The sequence below is a fragment of the Petaurus breviceps genome, unplaced genomic scaffold (assembly GCF_028583685.1).
Source record: "Petaurus breviceps papuanus isolate PSGF00001 unplaced genomic scaffold, PetGlider_PUasm1.0 126, whole genome shotgun sequence".
In the NCBI taxonomy this organism is placed as follows: Eukaryota; Metazoa; Chordata; class Mammalia; order Diprotodontia; family Petauridae; genus Petaurus; species Petaurus breviceps.
The window spans coordinates 55,171,979-55,195,906 of NW_027185655.1; the positions used below are offsets into that span (position 1 = coordinate 55,171,979).

Here is a 23,928-nt window from a genome sequence, read left to right on the forward strand (position 1 = left end):
CTTCTTCTTCTTCTCCTCCTTCTCCTCCTCCTCCTCCTCCTCCTCCTCCTTCTTCTCCTCTTCCTCCTCCTCTTTCCCCTCCTCCTCCTCCTTCTCCTTCTTCCCTTTTCCCTTTCTTTTGGTGCTCTAAAGTTTTTCAGTGCCCTTATTAAGGTGTGGTGCCCAACAATGAACACAATTCTCCAAATTGTTTGGCAGGGGCAAAGTTACAGATACACAATGACCTACCTCCTTGTGGGCCACAGTGTGTACCAAGACGAAGATGGAAGAAATGAATTATCCATTCCTCAGATTTTTGGTTCATACATAAGTACATTTGTACCAAATGAGATGAGGCCTTTGCTACCAACCCCTCTACCTCCTGCTGCAAAGTCAGTTTCTCTTAGAAATGGGTCAGGCAGTTGCTCAAAGTCATTGCTTATCATAAAACACACTTTAAAACTTTAAAGACTACTGGCACATCTTATGAACTTCATTTCAACAGGGAAAAATGCCTCAAGCCTGGTAGGCAGGGACAACTATAAACCCAGAGAGCGTAAGGAGGATTTAATGACACCCCTGAAAAGTAAATGATAGAAGCAAAGATATTCATAAATAAACCTCCATCCAAAACCAAATCAGGCACCTTTGCCAAAAGGCATTGTCTTCCACACATAAAAAGTTACAAGTTCAAGACCTCGTGAGAGAGAATTTTATGTTGCGTATCTAGGAAAACCCAAGGACTATATGCTAAAAGCTACCATTGTAGTTAAATAGAAATTTCTATTTAAATTGAAGTTGTTTGATAAAAGCTGGAAAATAAAACCTCTCTTATGGGAGTTTTATTAAATTTTCTGGAATTTTCCAACAGAGATTTTTATATGAAAATATATGCTATGAATTCCTTTGATTTCTTTCCTTTCCCCACCTTGGGCAGATATCTCCTTTACAATTCTTGTGACTGCCTAGACCAAAATTCTCTTCTCTGGTCACCATTTTCCCATACGTGTTACAGCCTCCTATTAGAATATAAGCTCCCTGAGGACAAGGAATGTCTTGTTTGTAATTGTATCACTAATATCTAGTGGTGGGTCTGGAACATAGTGGGAGTTCAATTAATCAGACAACAAACATTTATTAAGCACCAAGTGTATATCAGGCACTAAATAGGCTTTGGGGACACCATACCTCCTGACTTTCCTCCTACCTATCTGACCACTCCTTCTCAGTCTTCTTTGCTGGATCCTCATCCAGGTCTCACCCTCTAACCATAGGTGTCTCACAGAGTTCCATCCTTGGCCCTCTACTATTCTCCCTCTAACTTGGTGATCTCATCAGCTCCTATGGATTTAATTACCATCTCTATGCTAATGATTTCTAATCTCTGATTTCCAACTGCCTTTCAGATATTTCAATCTGGATGTTTAGTAGACATCTTAAACTCATTATGTCCAAAACAGAACTCCTTATTTTCCCCCCTAAAGTCCCTCCCATTTCTACTTTCGCATTATTGTAGAGGGCAAAATCATCTTCCCACTCCTCAGGATCACAGCCTAGGAGTCATCCTAGCCTTTTTATTATCTCTCACCCCTCCATGGCCAATCTGTTGACCTGCTGATTTTGCCTTTGCAACATCTCTCAAATAAACCCCTTTCTCTCCTCTCTGAGCCTGCCACCATATTGATATAGGCCCTCATAACCTCACATCTAGATTATTACAATAATCTGCTGGTGGATCTGCCTGTCTCAGGTCTTTCCTCACTCTAATCTATCCTCCATTCAGCCACCAAGGTGATTTTCCTAAAGCTCAGGCTAAACCATATCACTCGCTTACTCAATAAAATCCAGTGGCTCCAAATCACTTCCAGGATCAAATACAAAATCCTCTGTTTGGTGTTCAAAGACCTTAATAACCTAGCCTTTTTCTGACCAACACAATTATAAAGCAGAAAGTATAATCACTTAAAGTCTTCAGTTGTGGGGATGATATACTCTTGTATAAATCAACTGAATGAACTAAGACAGGTTCTAGTGTATGTGTGTGTATACACACACATGTATGCATACACTAATACAAACACACACATACATTCATGTATACATATACATACACACCACACATATCTGTGTACATGTGTACATGCATATATGCACATACATATATGTATATACACAAAACACCATACATATCTGTGTACATACATACATATACACACATTTATATATATGTATGTATATACACACACATTTATATACATATACACATGTATACACACACATTTAGGAGTGCATACGTCACCTACACTTTAGTCCAAAAAAGTGAGAAAACCCTTCCTCTTCCCAGTCCTAGACTGTCTCCTGCAGATGTATTTATGCTTCTGTTTAGAAATAGTTACTCCCTCAGCACCACCCTGCCTTCTGTACCCAATGGTAGAAACAATTTTCTTATGGACTTTACAAATGGCGTCTTCTTTGGTTGGTCTTTGTACCATTCACTGGATTGTGATGATCTAGCCAAGATTAAGACCGTCCAATTTAGGACCTCAATTGTTCGTTAAAAACCAGAGACAATTTAATACATTACCCTTGGCTTTCCTTGGCAGGTAACTAACAAACTGAAGCTGGTGGAACACATGACTGTTTATGAAAAAGAGGAAATTCCCACCAGGTTTCATTACAAGAAAGGAAAATTTGTGTCTCCTCTGACATTAGTGGCTGATGAAGGATGGTTCATCACTGAGGTAAAGTATGGACAGTATGCTAAGGAAAAATAGTGAAAATTATTCAGTGCCTTGAAAGTCTGTGGTTGATGATTATTATGAAAATATGTTTTGCATGATTGCACATGCATTGCCTTTTTAGGGAGGGGGAAGGAGAAAATTTAGAATTCAAATTTCAAAAAAAATTAATATTAGGGGACGCTAAGTGGTGCAGTGAATAGAGCACCAGCCCTAGAGTCAGGAGAACCTGAGTTCAAATCTGGCCTCAGACACTTAACACTTACTAGCCATGTGACCTTGGGCAAGTCACCTAACCCATTTGCCCTGCCTTCTCCCCTCCGAAAAGAAAAAAAAAATGTTAGAAATTGTTTTTACATGTAATTGAAAAAAATAAAGTCTATTTAAAAATAAATAAAATGCTTGCTACACCCTGTCCACCGCCAAAGTATGTGGTTAAGCTCTCTACCCCCCCCCATATCTATTACCTCAACGTAATCCAATTTCAAATTTTCATATTTATTTGGAGGGGGAAGGTTAATTGGGGTTAAGTGACTCGCCGAAAGTCACATGGCTAGTAAGTGCATCAAGTGTCTGAGGTCAGATTTGAACTCAGGTCCTCCTGACTCCTGGGCCAGTGCTCTATTCACTATGCCACTTAGCCACCCCAAATTTTCATATTTAAAGGTGAATATGCATGTATGATGATATTATGTTGCCACAATGCCACCTGCTGATTCAGGAACTGGGCTGTATTACCTATAATTGATATTTTAAAGTCAATGGTGTATTTTATTTGCACCTAGCAACTCCCTCTTAACCAACACCTATATAAACCTCCTTATAAAGTGTATTTCCTATTCCCTGTGACTGCTTAGAGCAGGGGGTCTCAATCTTTTTGTGTGTCACGGATTCTTTGGAAGCCTGATAAAACAAAATTAAATTGAATTAAAAATAAGTAACATAATAAATAATATAATACTAAATAAAAGTATATAGGATTACAAAGGACATCAATTATTTTGAAATACAGTTATAAAAAAAAAACATTTTATTCCTAAAGTTCCCAGGCTATAGGTTAAGAACTCCTGATCTAGACCAAAATTCCATTTCCTGGTCACTCCTCTCCTGTGTAATATCCTTCTATTAGAATGTAATTGGCTATAAATAGAATTTGAAGAGTATGTTAGTTAAACACCTTTAATTTTTAGGGTAGGGTACTAATACAGGCAACTATATTTCACCATATTTCATTGCTGGTTTTCCTTACATTGTGTATGTTGTTCGTTTGGCTCTGATTCTTATTTTATTCTGCATCATTTCATCTAAGTCTTTCCTATGTTTCTCCAAATTCCTCATAGACATTTTTCTTCATGGTACATTAATATTCCATTCCATTCATTACCATAATTTCTTAAGCCATTCCACAATTTGAGGGAATATAATTTTTCCAGCTCTTTGTTCCCACGAATAATTCTACTAATAATATTCTTGAACTAAAGGTTAGTTTCTTGTTGTCATTAATCTTGGAGTACAATCCTAGTAGTGGGCTCATTGGGTATGAATAACTTGGTACCTTTTACTATCTAAGTCCCAACTGCATGTACAAGAGTTGCACCATCAGCAATGAATTTAATGTGTGTTATCTTCCCACAAGCTTTCCAACAATGACTTTTCTCATCTTTTAACTTCTTGGCCAGCTTGAAAGTATGAGGTGACACCTGCGTCCCTAATTATTAGTGATTTTGAACATTTTACTTAGGCAGTTATTGATAGTTTTTACTATAATTTGACCCCCCCCCCAAAAAAAAGCTTTGAATTGAGTCATTTGGGCTTAAAGTAGGTAAATTAATTAAATGGAAGAGATCCTAGCTCCTTTCTAACATCTAAGCAAATGCTAGAACTAGACCAATAGAGCATTATTCTCTCCATTGAAATGGATCCATTTCATCTGCATTTGCCATTCATGTTTCTTGGTAGATGGCATCTTTGACAAAGGCTGCCATCCAATGGAAGGGAGGTGACATTGACTTTTGGAGGTGTATACAGGGAAGACCAAGCTCTGGATTACTTTAAGGTGGAAAAGAAGCAAGGACAGTCCCCGGGGCAGGCTATTTCTACTGTTTGAAAACTAGTCTGGCTAAGTGGAGGGAGGCTTATCATTCAGGCTGACCACCAAGTGATGATTTCTTGGGCCATGGTGATCTATTAAGCAAAGAAAAATAGAGATGGCCCTCAATCCTATCTGCTGTTTTGGAAGTGATAAATGAATGAATTAAAAGCATTTATTAGCTAAGCACTCCCCAGAATCACAGAAGTCAGAGCTGGAAGGACCCTTAGAGATCATCTAACCCCACCCTTTATTTTAAAGACCAGGAAATGCAGAGAGGGGAAGTGATTTGTCTAAAGACCCATAGGTATTAAACAAAAGAGCTATCCAGGGCTAAAGCCAAAAGCTCATTTTAACTCTTACATAGATAGAAAAGCAAGTTGTATTTTAGACTCTAAAAGCAGAAAGGGCCCTCAGAGGCCATCTGGTCCAACCTGGATTTGACCATTACAACATCTCCGACAACACCGTGAAGTCTCTGCTTGAAGACTGCAGGGTAGGAGACATCAATATCAGCATCTTTCCCAATCCTGACTCGGTCATTCTCCAAGTTCCCTATCCCACCAGAGGGTGTCATCTGAAAATCTGATAAATGTGCTATCTCTGCCTTTATGCAAACCATTGATAAAAATGTGAACTAAGCCAGGGTCAAGCACAGATCCTTGGAGTCATCCATTAGAGACATACGGCCAAGTTGACACTGACTCATAGGTATGGATAGAACATGAGCTGAGGTTAACCCTAGGAGAGTTTTGCCATTGGCTCTGCTCCTTCCTTTCAGAGTCATTTTACCTATGGGCTATCTCTGTAGGCTTGTACATTGAATATATTGTTTATTAAAGAGGCAGATAGGTGACTGGCCCTAGAATCAGGGAGATCTGGGGTCTCAGACACTTGCTAGCTGTGTTACCTTGGACAAGTCACTTAACCTCTGTTTGCCTTAACTTCCTCACTTAATAGTAAAAAGGGATAGTAACAGCACCTACCTCATAGGGCATTATAAAGATCAAATGAGATAATATTTATGATTATGATAATGCCTAGCACACATAGTGAGGGCATTATAAATATTTATTTGCTCCCTCTGCCTCCCCATCCTAGCTGTGGGTGGGGCTGACATGCCAAAGCCCAAACAAACAGCGGGTGGAGGAGGGAAAATCCATGATATGAAGGCTAGGGAAGCATATAGCAAAAAGCAAGCCTGGGCCAGAGCCAGGACTTCTAGAGTCCCTGAACCCAATGGGCTGGGATCCAAACCCAGCTGAAGGGATTCAGTACCTGACTGTGGTCAGAGCTGGGACCAGTTCTTTGATCAGTACAAGGAGTTCCCAGGAAAGAACTTTCCAGACAGATCGGGTCCCTTCTTTGAAGTCACCAATACATTGTGATATGTTCAGGTCCTGATATTGAATTTGCACTCAAATTCACCTTACCCAGGCTGACCCTCTACTCACTGAGGAGTCACATTATAGCCCTGTGATACTCTCAAGTGCAGCCTAAACCAGACTAAAATGTAATTGGGAAATATTTAATAAAATGTACAATAGAATTTAGATAATGTCAATACATCGTTTTCTAAGTTGATATGTAGCCAACAGGGATCTTTAAAATACAGGGTGTAGTGGTTCCCATTTCTATCTGAATTTGACACCAGGATACCACATTAGAAGGTAAGATACATAGTAGGGTTTCACAAGGCAGCTGACTATTTGTCTGACTCAGTCTGTCTCCCCAAAGCTCTGATTTTTTTTTTAAATTTTTTTTGGAGGGGGGAAAGCAGGGCAATTGGGGTTAAGTGACTTGCCTAAGGTCACATGGCTAGTAAATGTCAAGTGTCTGAAGTTGGATTTGAACTCAGGTCCTCCTGACTACAGGGTTGGTGCTCTATTCACTGCACCACCCAGCTGCCCCTCTGATTTTTCTAAGTTGTCACTTGTGCTCCCCAGCCCTAACCTGAGGCCAGCTCTACCATGTTCCCACGTGACCTGGTATGGCCAGGTCACTGAGACAGAGAGCCTGAACAGGGATGAGGTTTGGTAAATGTGACCAGGACAGGTGCATTTTTTTTAGGCTTGAAGGGATTTTTACAGGACTAAAAGGATTCAGAATCTATTTTAAGATTGTTTAAATAACTATTATTTGATATGTGAAAATAATTATTAAGGAATTTTTTGGTTTTATTTTAAGTGAATGTTTTTTTTTAAAAAAATCTATTTTGAATTTAATGAGAGAGAAAAGGAGAGAAAGAAAATCAAAATATTTCCATATTGTTTTTCCTTAACATTTTTAAAGCATCTGCAATTTCCCGAGTATTCTACATATCAAGAGGGAGAAAATCATGTGCTTTAAGCATATAAAAGCCTAAAACCCAAAAGGACAAATATACATGCAGACAGAGGAAAGTGAATGGGATATTAAGTTTGGAGTCAGGAGAACCTATGTTCATGTCTTACCTCAAACATTTCTTAGTTGTGGGACCTTGGTCAAGTCTTCTGGACTTTTTTTCTCATCTGTAAAATGGGGGGGGGGGGTGTTGCACCAGATGATCTAACAGCTCAAAATGTATGATGCTATGAATAAAAAGCCCTGGATCTGAATTCTGGTTCTGCCATTTACAAGCTCTATAATCTTGAGCAGACCTCTTTGCCATATACCAGTATGGGCCCGGGGGTCTGAGGATTCAAATCCTACCACTGACGCTTATTACCTGTGTGACTTTGGGTGAATTACTTAATATCCCTGGGCCTCATTTTCCTCATCTGGAAAAACTAGACCACACAATTCCTTCCAATTATGGTCTATGGCCATATAACTTCTCTGCACCTCAATGTCCTTATCTATAAAATGAAATTGTTGAATCTGATAATTTGTAAGGCTTCTTCCTATTTGAAATCCTATAAGCACATAGGCATGCAGATATGAACTGAACACGTCTAATACACCCCCCTCCCCTTTTCCCCTCTCTCTTCATTGCCCTTTTCTCCAAAGAAGTAAAGAATAAGAAGAAATGAGGGCAAGGAAAAAATCCTGATGGTGCTTTATTCCTAAAAGACAGAAGTACATTGAACAGTGCTTTTTTTAATGTAACTGAAATCACACACAGATGATAAACATGAAAAACATTTTAAGTAAGCTTCAAACTTAAAAAAAGAAAACCTCACTAATTACTGATAATTGCATGAGTAGATGCTGTTATTTTCATCTGCCTTTTAGACTCTTTCTTTTTCTGATGTTTTTTCCTAATTGCCTCAACTGCATGGGAATTCTTTTGTTTCCTAGTCCATAAATGTTTTATTTCCATTAGTAGGGGCTAGTAAGGGAAATGATGCCTTGAGATCCTACTTTAATGAACCATTGAGGTTTTATTTATTTTTCTGCTAAAAATCTCAAGAAAGAGCCCTTGAACATACTGTCTTTCCTTATTGGTTCGGACTTATTCTTTGAAGTCTAGTGTTTATTATAGTTTCTTGGCTGCCGAGAATTGAAAACTCTCTCCTATATCCCCGGCCGCTGTTCTGTGCCAGGGCTATTAATCTCTCACATTCCTGTTTGCAAAATAGGCCCACAAATGGAAAAAAAAAATATTGCATATTGCTACTTAACCGACACACCAGCCATGTGATGAAGTTCTTTTGTTGGGCCGTACCTCACATCTGCACTCTCCATCTTGAAGAGTGGCTTCTCTGGTCTGGCATTAGCATGGTTAGCCTTAATTGCTTCCTGCTTTTGACATGATTAGAAAAACAGCTGAGTCAGTGACAGCTGATAGTAGTTTGGTTGGGGCCAACTGTTGAAATCCCACAATTCTATCCTCGTTCCCAATACCTCCCCACTCTTCATCCTCCAGCCTTGCAAACTTTTAACATTTAATTCCCTTTTTGCTGTTTTTGATGAACCCAGGACCACTTTCATAATGGTGGAGAGCATAATGGTAACAGTCCTATTCCCAATCAGGAATGATTGAGAGACAAGCTTGCATTCTGGCCCTGATAATCAGAAACCTGTGTCTGTTTCTTCTTCCATCTCTCTGAGCACCATTAGTGAAGCAGCTACAGAAAGGGAAGCAGGCTTTCATTTGTCAGAGAGAATTGTGCGGCTGCCCAGGGCGCTGGCTGGTGGTTACTTTTTGCTTCATGAAAATAAGGCAAAGAGGCAATATTGTACAGGATCTAGGTTTGACTCTCAGCTCAGTCATTTGGACCATGGGATTCTAACAAGAGAACTGAAAGATGCTTTACAGGTGGTCTTGTACAACCGTCTCATTTTACAAATGAAAAACCGAGGCCCTGGGAAGTTAAGGGACTGAGATTAAGGAGCAAATAGCTGAGCCAGGATTTAAACTCTGGTCCCCTGACTCCAGATTCAATATTGTACAGGCTGCCATCCATGTAACCTGGAAATGACTAAAGTTACATAAAAAGCCAGTCTCTCCCTTCTTGATTTTTCCATATCACTTTGTCTGAATGACCACTCCTTCTCTGACTCTCCCATCTATTATCATTTTACATATTACATGTTACATAGTCAGCTCCTTGAAAACAGAAGTTGCATATCTCTATGTTTATAGGTCATACTTCAGGTATTGCACATAGTAAACAACATCAAATTTCATTGAAATTCTGGTTACTTCTTTGTTGGGGCACTGGATTAATTTTCTGAATCACAAAACACCACTACTAACTTGATAGTCCTAAAAAATAGAGCCCGGCCTTGTTACCTTCCCCACATCTCAAAATTTTTCATGTTCCCCTCCCCATACCTGAAAAATTTTCAGTGGCTCCCTATTAACCTTAAGGATAAATCTTCATCTTGGCTTTTTAAAACCATCTACAATCTGTCATCTTTTCAGTCTTATTTCCTAATATTCCTCTGCACAAACTCACTCTTCTTTCTCTTCCTTTCCATTCGTGTCGTCATGACAAAGATTCTGGACCTCCATTGCAGCCTGGCCAGCTAGCTATTGAACAAGTACACCATTTCATCTTTGACATTTGTGCCTTGGCATGGGCTGTCCTCCTGCCTTACCTCTGGTTTTCCTCTTGGCTTTCCTCCAAGCCCAGCTCAGGTAGTATTTCCTACATGAGGCCTTTTGTGGTTTCCACAATCATTATCATTCTTTTAAAACAGACTTTGTATCATCAATCTGTATATATTCTGAATACGCTTATAGATGTGAAGGAAGCTTTTTGGGGGTAGGGAGTTTCATTTCTGACTTGGCATCTCCGGTGCCAGATAATAATAATGTTATTAAATGTTTTTCTAATTAGATTTTATTGAACTGAAAAATTTGAGGGAAAAGGGACAAGCAATCTCACTAGAATCTTCCAAGACAAGGTCTTTTTTTCTTTAAATTTTCTTTTGAAGAAAAAGTTTATTTTGAAAAGTGACAGGATAGATGAAATGTCAAGCTAAATTCTGGGTACTTGGGCACTAACCCAAAACATAGGAGGAAATTGAGACAAACAGGAAGATGTTAATGTCTGCTCGGTTCTGGTGGTGACTCCAGAAGTTCTGTCCACATCCAAGTGAACATACCGCAGGAATTAAGATGAAGTAGGGTGGGACCAGGTGACCTATAGCTCTAAGTCCTATTATCATCAATCATATGATGTACTCTGGGAGCAATCCATTTTTTTCTATGGTAGTTCTCTGTAGATAGCAGCAGAGAAGACTTATGGTCCTATTGGTATGCTCTGATTGAAGAGGTCATAGGTTAGAGGCAAGAAGAAAATTTAGCAGGTCATTAAAATAGTCCTTCCAGCAGCCACACCCTGTCTCAGCCCACCCTATCCTGACCTCCCCAGCTGCAGGATACAAACCTCCTGGGGTCACACAGTGTCCTGGGGCATGTTTCCTCCTCACTCCAACTTTCCTACTCCAAAATCCCTTGTCTAGGCTCTGGACCCTACACATAAGAAGTCTTTCTTTCTAATTCTTAATATCTTACAAATATCTAGATCATAGTCTAGTGATCCCCTCTCCTTGACATAGCTAACACATTGCTTTTTTCATTCCTAGTCAAGTTAGGTGGTGCAGTGGATAGAGCCCTGGGCTTCAAATCAGGAAGACTCATCTTCATGAGTTTAAATCCAGCCTCAGATACTTACTAGCTATGTGATCCTGGGCTAGTCACTTAACCCTGTTTTCCTCAGTTTCCTCACTTGCAAAATGAGCTAGAGAAGGAAATAGCAAACCATTCCAGTATCTCTGCCAAGAAAATCTCAGATGGGATGACAAAGAGTTGTATGGCACTGAACAACAAAGATGTATCCTTGATTATGTCTTTTAGGATACTTCTTAATAATAATAATAGCTATTATTTATATAGCATTTTAAAGATTGTAAAGTGCTTTATAGATGTCAACTCATTTGATCCTCACAACCCTGTGAAGTAGGTGCCATTGATGGGGTACAGGCTTTGGGAACCCCCTTGAGCTCTCCTTGAATCTTCCCACTTGATGAGGCATTTACCTGAGGCCATAAGCCTTTCATTATCCTAGGCCCAAATCTCTGTTACTCTTAACCTACCTACATACACCCTTGATCCTATCAAAATATCTACACCCAAACCTATTACCCTTAAACTAGCCTAGCCCTCCAGTGTCTATCATCTCCAGGTAGCCTTCAGCTATTTCCCCCCCTTAATTCCATTCCTGGAGTCTGACCTCAAGATCCTCCTTAGACTCCTCCTCAAGACCCTCCCCAAACCCCTCCTCTAGGCCACCCCTAATTCCTCCCACAATCTCTCTGTATATAAGATCAATCTTGCCTCCTTGAAGGCACTGAGATTCAATCCAGCTCAGGCTCAGTCTGCCCCAGCTTGTTCTGGCCCACTTGTCAATACAAGCATAGGTTCCTTAAGTCTACCCAATATGGCGAATCTTTAATAAACTTTGCTTTTCTTTGGCTGAGGAGACCTGAGTCAAATTCATTCGGCAGGACCTGGCATGTTGGTATTTTGAGGTCTCATGCACCCCTGAACCCCAAACCTCAAAACCATTATTATACCCATTTTAGAGAGGAGAAAACTGAGGCACAGAAAGGTTAAGTAACTAGTTCGGGATCACACAGCCAGTAAGTATCAGAGACAAGATTCAAACTCAGGTCTTCCTGATGCCATCTCCTGTACTCTATTCACTCTGCTACCTGGCTGCCATCTGCTTGCAGCCTGCCACATAGTGTAGTGCTACTTTGCTCTTTGTTCTCTGCCTGGCATAGTGCTTTGTACATAGTAGGCACTTAGGTTTATTGCACATAGTAGGCACAATTATTGATTAGTTGATTATTGATCCACATTCTCAGGCCTTCATAGACACTAGTTATCTGAGGATTTGCAGAATCATGGCTTCATCTGGGGAATATTGAAAATAGGGGCTTTTTTAAAAATCAAGAGTAACCAGCCTAATTTCCTCCTCCTGTTCTCTTCTGGACCCAGCTCATTGTCCATCTGCCAGTCTATGGATTAACTTATAGGACTACAAACCCAATTTGTTTTAGATGATTTAGAGACTTGGAGAATTTCGCAGATTGGTTAGTAATAACAGGCCTTTATGATGGGTGAATTTTAATTCACATAAGAGAAAGTATCAGGCCTAATTCTAAACACCCAAAGTTAAGAACAGAGTCACAGGATCTTAGATTCAGAACTGGAAGGAATCTCAGAGGTCAGTGTCGTCCAACCTCTTCTTTTTACAGATGAAGAAACTGAGGCCCAGGGAGATTTGATAATTTACTCAAGGTCGCAAGTATCAAGGGTGGGATTTGAACACATTGTTGGACTCCAGAGTCAGAGTTCTTTCCACCATACCATACAGGAGGTGGAGGTAGGCAAAGAAAGAAAGAGTCAAGACAAAAATTTATTCAGATCGCCCCACGGTAGAGAGGTATCACTGGTCCCAACTTTGATGGAGACCCAGGAAGAAGATCAATGACCATGAGAGGCTGTCATACAGTCCTAGCACCTTTTTCATTCACGGCTCTCATCATCCACTTTTAAATTTTTTTTTTTTGCTTTTTGGAGGGCAATTGGGGTTAAGTAACTTGCCCAAGATTACATGGCTAGTTTGTGTGTGTGTGTGTGTGTGTGTGTGTGTGTGTGTGTGTGTGTGTGTTAAGTGTCTGAGGCCAGAACCGAATTCGGGTCCTCCTGACTGCAGGGCTGGTGCTTTACTCACTGTGCCACCTAGCTGCCTCTCATCATCCACTTTTAGTTCAGTATGAGAATGCTTGGATTCTACTTCCCACACTCCAAGGCACTTCAGAGAGCCAAGTGGTGTCAGTGAGATAGATGGGTCTCACATTGATATGTCTGATTGGTTTCCCACCTCTTGATGCAAAGGTGCCAGAGATTGGCTAGCAAGACTCTCACTATACCACATAGCAAAAATTTCTACATTTGGAAGGGTCAAGAAAAAGGCACAACAAAGATGCCAAGTAGGAGGAGCTGACATATCTACTTGTCACAAGAAAGTCACCCATCCAAACTACCATAGACAATAGGCATTATTCATCTATTTTTTTTTTGCTTGTCTGAATGGTTAGACCAATTTCCTTTGAGTGGCCATGAATTTCACTGGAAAGATCCTACAGCAAAAGTATTTTAATGTTTTAATTTGGTTTGGGAATTTTTGGTCATGGACCCCTCTGGCATTCTAGTTAATTCTATGGCACCACTTCTAAGAATAATATTTTTATATACAGAAAATAAAATGCAAGGATTACAAAGAAAGTCAATGATATGGAAACACAGGTGTGTCAAAAATAGATCTTCTTTTAAAAAGTTCATGGGTCTCTGGTTAAGAGCTCTTATCCTATGGTATTCCACAACTTGATAAATCAGTAAAGAGCCATTCAGAAAGAGGAACATGGGGAAAACCTCGTGGTCTATAAGGAATCTTTCTTCCATCTGAACTCTGGGTATGATATTCTCCATGACAGTAGGCAAACAGTTCTATCAAGTATGCTCCTTTTCATTTTATGTCTCATTTGATATAAATAATCAGAGACTTTGTTTTAAAAAAAGTTAACTCTACAGTTTTATATATTAAGGAATATTGGATGATAAATGCATGGGAAACAATATGAGAAGAACTTTCTTCAAGTCAATATTTTTTCTATGAAGTCAAGTGCATTTGTAATTAAGTCAAGTGCATGCAATTAATAAACAATCAGTACAGTCCATAAAACAGAAAAATCTTATGTCTTTCTATACTGCTCAGTCAATTCTGTGACCAAAAAGACGGGGTTTTCTATAGAAAATCACTCGTGAACTGTCACCTATTCCCTTCTCAGAATTTCATCAAGGATGCCTTCAATAGGTGCTTAGACCATTTTACAGAAATGAGAAAGATATATGTCCTATCAGTTCCATTCTCCTACCAATAACATCATCCACAATCTCGATTCTGTGGGAAGTATTTCTTCTTTGTCATAGCTTGAAAACTCAACTCTCAAGTACCTTTATATTTGTGTCACCCTCAGTGTAGACTTGCTCTGTGTACTTGGTTAGGTCTAGCTCTTTATGTCTCTGCTTGGCAGGGAGACCAAGTGCTAGGTGACTGAGGAATTTATAGGGTCCTTTTATAGACTTCCTTGTTGTGGTGGCTATTTGACATCAATCAAATTTCTCTAAGAAATGTTGATAATAGGGGCGGCCAGGTGGCTCAGCTAGTAAGAACACCAGCCCCAGTGTCAGGATGACCTGGGGGATCGAATCCGGGCTCCGATACTTAGCACCACACCCAGAAATAAATGGCCATGTAACCTTGAGCAAGTTACTTAACCCCAATTGCTTTAATAAAAAAAAAAGAAATATTGATAATAAAAACCAATGTCTTAGCTTTTCTCCATTTCTGTTTCTTCAGAGTTCACAGCATATTTAAATGAGGTTAGGTTGAAACCGTTGCTATTGTATGTAGTGACTTCCTCCGATGTAAATTAATTGCCTCAACAAGGAGACTAAAAGAGCCCAGAAAGTTTCTTAGCAAGTGTTGAACTTCCTTGTCAGACATATGTAGGAGGCTGCCAAAGGCAATGCCACGATAGAATGTAAACTCATTTATAAAATCTCACGAAGAAGGATGATGATTATGAAGCGTATTGTCTCATAAAGCCGAGAGAAGCAGCGGAGAGTGAAGCCGATTTAAAGAAAACTTGGCAAGGCATCCACCCAAGCAAAGTCATCCCAAAGGCATTCAAGGTTAAAAATAAAAGGCAGACCACAAACAGAAGGGACGTGGAGATTTGCAAAAGTCATTTTAATCAACTGTTTTCTCCATCTAGGAGAGCAGAACCATCACACTTGGACCCCAATATCACAGTCCCAGATGAGCTTCATAGGAGGTAGAAATGGCAACAAAGATGAGAAAAGCATCTGGATTGTACCAAGTATATATAGAGGAGATCTGTGCTGGAAGCAATACAATTATGAGGTCATTGAGAAACTGACTGATATACAAGGTATCTGAAGGAGAGAAAGATACCAAAAGCATGAAAATACATTTTACCCCTTATTAATACCACCTAAGGGGCAGCTAGGTGGTACAATGGAGAGAGCACTGAGCCTGGAGTCAGGAAGAAATAAGTTCAAATACAACCTCAGATACTTACTAGCTGTGTGACCCTGGATAAGTCACTTAACCCTGTTTGCCTCAGTTTCCTCATCTGTAAAAATGAGCTAGAGAAGGAAATAGCAAAGCACTCTAGTATCTTTGCCAAGAAAACCCTAAATGGGGTCATGAAGAGTGAGTGAAATAACTGAACCACAATAACAATACCACAAAAAGGTGACCAAGAGAAAGAAAATCAGTGACTACTGACCTATATGTACACTTTCTCATCTCTATGAGTCAGCTATACCTGAATAGGGCATTTTTCATGATAAGATTAGTGAGGAACAAGCAGGTTTCTATGAGGGATATTCAGCAATGGACCCCATCTTTATCATTTAACAGTTACCTGGAAGGTACAGAGGACATAAGATGCCATTACTCTTAATGATCGTATAATGAAAAACAACATTTGATTTGGTGGAATGAAACGCTACCAAACAGACATAGCAAAGTGTCTTCCATCCATATATCAAACTCGTCCAAGATTCCTTGGAAAATGTAACAACAGAAGTCACACTGTCCAATGATTCTCTGATAATGAAAATCAGGTAAGGCAAAATGAAACAGAGACCTGTAGGGCCAGCGAAGGTGTATGCCACAAAATTCAAATTAAGGAGGGATTCCCTGGCAATGGTGTGTACCTCCTGAGGCTCTTCTTTGGGGATAATACTGTGTCGACAATACCAATTCCCAAAACATTGTAGACTCCAACAGAAAAGATTTATAGTCACCCAAAGAAGTTTGGTGTGCTCATCCACATGGGAAAGGCCACATAATGTCTATTTTCCAAATTTCAATATACATCTGAATGGACACCCTGTAGAGCTAGTCCAAAAGTACTAACACCTGGGAGAGTCAGCACAAATGGACAATAAGCTAGGATTAGAATTGGGTAAGAAGAGAAAAATCTGGATTTCTATCAGCAAATAGCAAAACTGTTTTTACTGATCCCAGATTTACCGTGAAAGCATAGACCCATCTTTTCCATAATAACATTTTGCTGTTGTTATTATATGGCAGCAAGTTGTGGAACGCAACTGCATCCAATCAGCCATAAAAGATACACACTAAGCAATGGAGAGGCATGTGGTGGGGGTGTGTAGGCCACAACAAATAAAAAATAAGAAACTCTGAAGAAGAATAGGAATTAAGAAATTGTATGATAGGAAGATAAGATGGGCTGGGAGACAGCCAGTGCCCTGCAGTGTTAAGAGAGTGTGAGGAAGGCCTTTAGGTGGACCCCCTGTGGCAAACTTTTGGGAGAATAATCACAAGAGTGGACCAGGGTGGGCAAGCATGGTGATCTGCAATCTGCATCATTGGAGGGACCTTTGGAATAGATGAGATCTTAGATCTATTTTAGTATTGGTGAGTTGTCCTCACATCTTCATCCCTTCTCCCAGTCTGGTGTTGATTTTGTCCATTTGTCTAACTAGTAGATCCATTGATCTAACTGGATGCATCTGATTCTGAAATTATCCCCATGTCATGAACCACCCACTCTCCACCCATTGAACTGTAATTGGTTTCCTTTTTTTGTGATGTTGTCTCTATACTCATAGCACTTAGTGCCTCTTAACCTTCTTCTTGAAAATTTCTCATGATACAACTGTGAGTCTTCCGCAGAATTAACCTACAAGCCTTTGGTCCTTTTCATTTCTCTAACCCAAACCATCCTCTCCTCTGTCCATGTTCATTCTGAAATCTGAATTTCAGGCATATGTTGACTTAATTTGAAGGATCTTATCAAGTTCTTCATAGACTTTATCTACTTCTTCAATCTGTAACACATGTTGGTCCTCGAGCTCCAATTGTCTTCCTAAGTGTCTTCCTAGGATAGAGGAAGGGATAAGGACTAGATATGTGATTTCATTGGTTTGGGGAACTCCTAAGGGAAGTAACTCCCTTTACCAAAACTGATCAGCATCTTCTCTGCCCTCTTTAGTCTTTGAGGGTTTGCTGAGGAACCAAGAGCTTAAGTTACTTGACCAGAGTCACATAGCCAATATATTCAGAGATGAGACTTGAACCTGTGTGTTGCTGGGTTTCATGTTGGTTTTCTATACACTGTTTTTCTTTTGGGTAACTGAGGTCCAAGCCAGGCAGTTGTGGTTTGGCTGTGCCTGCAGAATGGAGAAGCTGAGGCAACTAGTTCAATGCTGTGAGTTGGTGGGTTGCTTTCATAAATATGACAAAAATCAAAATGGCGCCATGGGGGAAAAAAAAAACTATCTACGCTTGGATTCGGAAGACCTGGGTGCCATTCTTGGCTCATGTGTCTATTATATAATATATAGGAATTTTTATGATAGGAATATTTAAGGTATAATCACAAATATCCAAACATACTTTCTTCAACATGTGGGAGGCACAATCCTCCTTCTCACCTGCACCACCTGTATCTTGGGGGAACAAAAGAGGATTAGGTTCACAGTTTGTCTCAGTTCCCAAAGAGCATAGTCCCAAGGTCATGTCCATTAGCCCCTCAGGCTAGAGATCAGGTACCCTGGCTTCTTAGGGTTTTCATGTTGGCCTGACCCACAGTACTACCCTGCCTACATTCTTGGCTCCAGGGTCACCAGGACTCAAACTCCCAATCCTTTATAGATCACCTCTAATACAGTTAATTCTTCCACAATGCAGGAGTTATGGCACAGCACCCCAGCAATCTGGAAAATCTGTGTAAAATTTTTGCCCCTCCCTTTGTATCAGAGAAGTGTGAATTAAAAGATATTATTAAAGATAAAATATTGATATTACACAATACTATACATATATTTTATGCATTTCTGAGTTTCTAAACTTTTTCTGTGTCATCTACTGGCCTTTACTTTTCATCTGCTGCTTCCATAAAACTCCCCAAAAATTTCTTATGCCGATATGTAATCTATCAAAATTGCAATGGGGAAAGTTGTGATGTGGAACGGATAACTACTTGAAACTGAGGGCAAACATTATAGAACAGAAGCAAATACTCCAAGAGCCACTTCTCAGAGCTGGGGTGAAAAAGGGGAAAGCAGAGGGAAAAGCAAGATGCTCTCCTCTTACCAGTTCAGTTTGGAATCCATGGATTGAGAAGATAGGAATTATTTTTTTTTAAAAATAGTACAGTTGAAAAGATAGTGGAGAGACTGATTTGGTGTCACCATTTGAAAAGATGCAGGCAGCCAATTAAGGACACTACCCCCACCCATATGGAAAGGGATGCAACAGGCTCCATGTTAGAGTTAGACATGACTAGACCAGCCTGGGGTTATACATGTATGACCTTAGGCAAGTCATTTGAACTCAGGCCTCAATTTCTTTCTTTTTTTTTTGAGGATGGAAGGCAATTGGGGTTAAGTGACTTGCCCAAGGTCACACAATTAGTAAGTGTCAAGTGTCTGTGGTCTCAATTTCTTATGTATAAAATAAGATGATTGATGTAGATTTCTTCTGAGAACTCTCCCAGATCTAAATGTATGGTCTCATTTCTCCCAAACAATTGCAAATATGGGAATTGGTATTGGTTACATAAAATTGGGAGATATCCATACAGAAATAATAATTGCAAAGAAGGAGGGTACAGGCATAGAGAGATAAAAGTGAACCCAAAAATAGCACGGAACAAGCTCCAAATAACCAGTATAAACAAGCTATAGGAGTTTGAAGGAGGGAATCTCCAAAAAAATGGAAGGAACCTCAGATGCCTCTATTAAATACACAATTAGTAAAAAAAAATTCCTCTATAACATACCAGCAAATGGTCAATCAGCCTTTGTATGAATACCACCAGTGATGGGGAGCTCACTCCTTATCAAGCCAGCCCATTTCACTTTTGAACAGCTCTAGTTTCTAGAAAAGATTTCCCTGATTTTGAGACTAAATTCACCTTTCTGTGACTTACTATTTTTCCTACTTCTTCCCTTTGGGGTTTCTTCTGTTCTACTACCCTTCCAATCCTTGAAAATGGAGAAGGCTCCATGGGAGATATGTTGAGAATGAAGAGAGGGGAGTATTTAGACAAACAGAGAGAGGAGGGGGTTTGATGTTCTGGGCAGACTTAACATCTTGGTTCTTCCTGGAAGGTGGCCCGAATATGTGAATACATTTCCATAATGGTACCTTCTTAAGGGGGACAATTTCAATAACATCGCCATATTCTGTACCAGAGAAGATTCACATTATGCATATGTCAAAGCTACCCAGAAATCCCAGGAAATCTGAAACCTAAGTTTCCTGTTGAGGGTAGAATGTGGGTCAAACCAGCAGTTGCTACCTCCATAAGGAGTCTCAGTCTCTCTCTCTCTCTCTCTCAGTCTCTCTCTCTCTCTCTCTCTCTCTCTCTCTCTCTCTCTCTCTCTCTCTCTCTCACCCTCTCTCTCTCTCTCTCTCTCTCTCTCTCTCTCTCTCTCTCTCTCTCTCTCTCCTGCTATACCAGCCATCTGCTGATTTATGCAGAGAGGAACATCAAAAGAATGTTAAGGGTGAGAAAAACAAGTGCTAATAGATTCCAAAAATGCAGCAGTCAGAAGTGAGTAAATGCCTGGAGAGTTGGCCAATTCCACAGACCCTGGGGGAAGGGGGTTGGGGATGGCAACCCAAAGAAAGAGCAAGAGAGAACCTCTGGGTAAAGGTCTGTCGCTACCCCCACCCCCTTTACAAGGCTGACCACCCAACCTGGGCCACTTGTCCCCACCTACCTTGTTGGGAGTCTTCCTCCACCATCCAGGTGTTCTTAACCATTGTTGTGTCATGGATCCCTTTGGTATCCAGTAAAAGCCTATGGACAACTTCTCAGAATAATTTTAAATACATAAAATAAAATACACAGGATTAAAAAGTAAACCAAACATATTATAATGTAATTTTCAAAATATATTAAAAAAAAAAGTTCACAGACTCCAGGTTAAGAACCTTTGTTCTAGATCTCTTAATAGAGGCAACATGGTACATTGTACATATGAAGAAACTGAAGCCTAGAGGAGTCAAGAGACTTGTCCAAGGTCCTGTGGATAATGGAAGTCAGAGGCAAAATTTGAACTCCTTTCCTCTGACTCCAGAGATACTCCTCTTTCCACTATACCTTGCTTCCTGCTTTTTTCCTGTCTTTTCCGCATGTATACCTGGTCTCTTTCTTGCTGCTGGACCCAGATGGCTCCAGAGGAGATAGTGAGGCTGGTGACTTTGCATAGCCTTCTCTGACTTAAGTCCAATTCACTTGCAAGTCATGATATCACCTTCCTGATGTCACAGTCCTCTTCAAGAACGAAAGAAAACAATATTTGTATCCATGTGCATGCTAACATTTATTCCCATTGATTAGGAACTGTCTCATTTTCTTAGTGAAAGGCTCTTCCTAATGATAGAAATTAACCTATTACTTTATTCATGAGACAACACTCACACACACCACAGTCGCTAATGGTATCGATCATACCCCCTATACTTTCGCCAGCCTACACACCCATATTCCTCTTCATACACATGAACTCCTCCACTCATGAGGATGACCTTAATTGCTTTCCTAATGGAGACCTCTTTCACTGATTGGCTAATAATTGATCCCAGGCCAAGCCTTACTTGCTTGTTGTTTGGGTTATGATGACTCAGAGCGATGGTTTCTGTTCTGGCCAGAGACTCTGAGGGTCTTCCCCTCACTGATTCTTTTGTAAAGGGAAACTAGCCCATCTTTTGCCTCAATTCTTACCTAGCCTTTAATTACCAAATGGGTGTTGCCTCAGAAAAACAGACCTGGGAAAGACCTCAGCTTTTAAAGGACTGCATCTGGGGCCATTTCCAGTCACCCTGACACATGTCTTGCCACTGGAGTCAGATGACTCTGGAGAAGAGAATGAGGCTGATGATTTTGAATGGCCCTGCCTTGCTTAAATCCATTTCACTTGCAAGTCATCACCCTCCTGAGGTCATTGGTCTTCTTCAAGAACAAAGGACAAACAACAACAATGTAGACTTCCTCCCCGACCTCCCACTCCCATTACACCTTATTTGCAGACCTCACCTCCATTCACCAAAAGGAAATCTCTCTCACATCATTATACTAATATGGACATTCCTACTCTTTGGAAGAATGGTATCAAACTCAAATGGAAATAGGGGCCACTAAAAATACATAAGGATCCCTGCTACTGCATGTTGACTTAAAAAACTTATATTAACACTATGTTCTATTGTAATTTTATTTATTTTGTAAATTTTTTTTGGATTGCATTTCAATCTGATTCAGTCTGCACTGGGTCCTAGAGGCTGTGCATTTAACATTTCTGCTTTATAAAGTCCTCTGAGTCAAATCTGGAAGCTCCTCTTTCCAAGCTGCAGAAGAACATAAAGTATAAATCTATCAGGAGTCTCTAGCCAGAACAGGGTTCCTCTAGGCAAATTTATCTCTGACACCTCTTTCATTGTCTTACCCGTCTTAGAGAAGGCAAGTGCTTCTCCCTGGTGTCTCTATGGTATACACAGGTCTTGGTCAATGATGATGCCCTCTTGCTTTGGGATGATTCAAATTTATGACTTATAGATCAGCTCCTAACCAACAAGTCAGGAACCTTCTCCATAGAAGAACGTTCTAGAAAATTATTCAATTTCTTGAACCAACTAACCTCTAGAGCAGGAATAGGTTCAAATTAATGATTTTTACAGGAGCAAAAATGATTGTGCTGGAAGGAAATATAGAAAGGAGAAATGAGGGGAGAAGAAAAGATGTACTGGCAGAGCTGAATTGTTTCTAAATACCCAATTGACCTGACTGCTTTGATTAGATGCTTCACATTTGTTGCTGTAATGTAAAGAGAACTACATTTACAATCCAAGGTCCTGGGTTTAATCTCTTGGTCCGTTCATTAATATCTGTGTGACCTTAGGCAAGGCAGTTCCATTCTTTGGATCTCTCGTTTCTCACCCCTATAGTGAAGGTTAGGATCTCTGGATGATGGTTATAGTCTTTTCCAGTCCTAATTCTTATGGTCTCCCATCCTCTATGATATAATGTTTCCCTATGGAAACTGCCATCCTTCTAATCACCCAAACCCTCAACCTAGGTGTCATCCTAAACTCCTCCTTCTTGCTCACCTCAATTATACAATCAGTTGCCAAATCTCGTCATCTCTACCTTCACAATCTCTCCAGTGTATGTCACTTTCTTGCCACTTCCAGTCATGCTAGTTGAGGTTTTTAATCATATTTTACCTGGACTATTGAAATAGCTATAAAATTGTTCTCACCTCAAATCTCTCCCAACCCCAAATTATCCTCTACTCAGCTGCTAAAGCAATTGTAGTACTGACTCATGTTATTCATCTACCCCCCTCAAGAAACATCAATGGTTCCCTATTACCTCCAGGATCCAGTATAAAGACATCTATTCAATATTAAGGCTCTTCACAACCTGGCACTTTTCTTTCCATTCTTCTCACACTTTACTTTCTTCTATGTATGCTATAGTCCAGCAATAGTGGGCAACTTGCTATTCCTCTAATATAACACCACACTTACCATTCCCATCCCTTTGCACCAATTGTCACCCTTGACTGGATTGGAGGAATTTATCCTCCTCATCTCTAACTTTTTCCAAAGGGAGATTCCTTTAAGACTCAGCTCAATTTCATCTTCTGCAGGAGGTCTTCCTAATTCACTCTTGAGCATTCCCTTCTTTTTAGGGAGTAGGGATGGGGAAAGGCAATTGGGGTTAAGTTACTTGCCCAGGGTCACACAGATAGCGTCCAAGTCCGGATTTGAACTCAGGTCCTTTGGACTCCAGGGCCAGTGCTCTATCCACCATGCCACCTAGCTGCCCCTTGAACATTCCCTTTTAAGATTATCTTCCTTCCACTCTGTGTCTTGTATGAGCCTATTTATGTTTTCTTTCTCTTATTTGTAAAATAAGCTTTTTGAAGGCAGGGACTGGTGTGTGTGTATATGTGAGTGTGTGTGTGTGTGCACATGTGTGTGTGTGTGTCTTTGTGCAATATAGTCCTATTTGTACTGACAAATCAGGAGACCAGGAGATGGCTACATTTCCCCCTCCTGGTCCCCACAGGTATCTCCAAGTGGTTGCAGTGATTCTTCTCATTTTATCAGCTCAAGACCCCATTGTGATATGTTCCCCTAATACCAATTGCAAGCTTATATTTCTTCATTATTGATTAACCAAATTATACCAATTAGCCTGATGAGTGGATTTTGCTAAAAAAATATAGGAAGAACCCAAGTTTTAAAAAATAGCCTTTTGAAACTCAATACACTCTGTCCTCTACATTTTCATCCCTAACAAAAACGGGCTCAGACTTAGCTGGAAGCATTTTTTTCTACTATCAAGTTCATTGATGGGTGTAGCCAATGGATGAGTTTACTCCTTTGCTTTCAGGAAATGAGATCTTTGCCACAGGGTTGAGTCATAGTTGGACAGGGTCATGAAGGTTGCTCCCCAAGGCTATGGCAGCTATGGCTACTAGCAAACTCAACTGGTTCTCTCAACCCTTCGAATCTCACAAGATCATTCTGTCTCCAGTCC

At 40.1% G+C, this 23,928-nt stretch overlaps 1 protein-coding gene across 1 annotated transcript in view; it reads left to right on the top strand.

Annotated features, from left to right (window-relative positions):
* Nucleotides 1–23,928, top strand: part of ENPP6 (ectonucleotide pyrophosphatase/phosphodiesterase 6) — a 187,487-nt gene that overhangs the window by 140,909 nt on the left and 22,650 nt on the right. Inside the window, exon 6 of the mRNA XM_069096385.1 lies at nucleotides 2,583–2,720. Coding sequence (XP_068952486.1) covers nucleotides 2,583–2,720 — 138 coding nt within the window. The remainder of the gene's footprint in view (nucleotides 1–2,582; nucleotides 2,721–23,928) is intronic.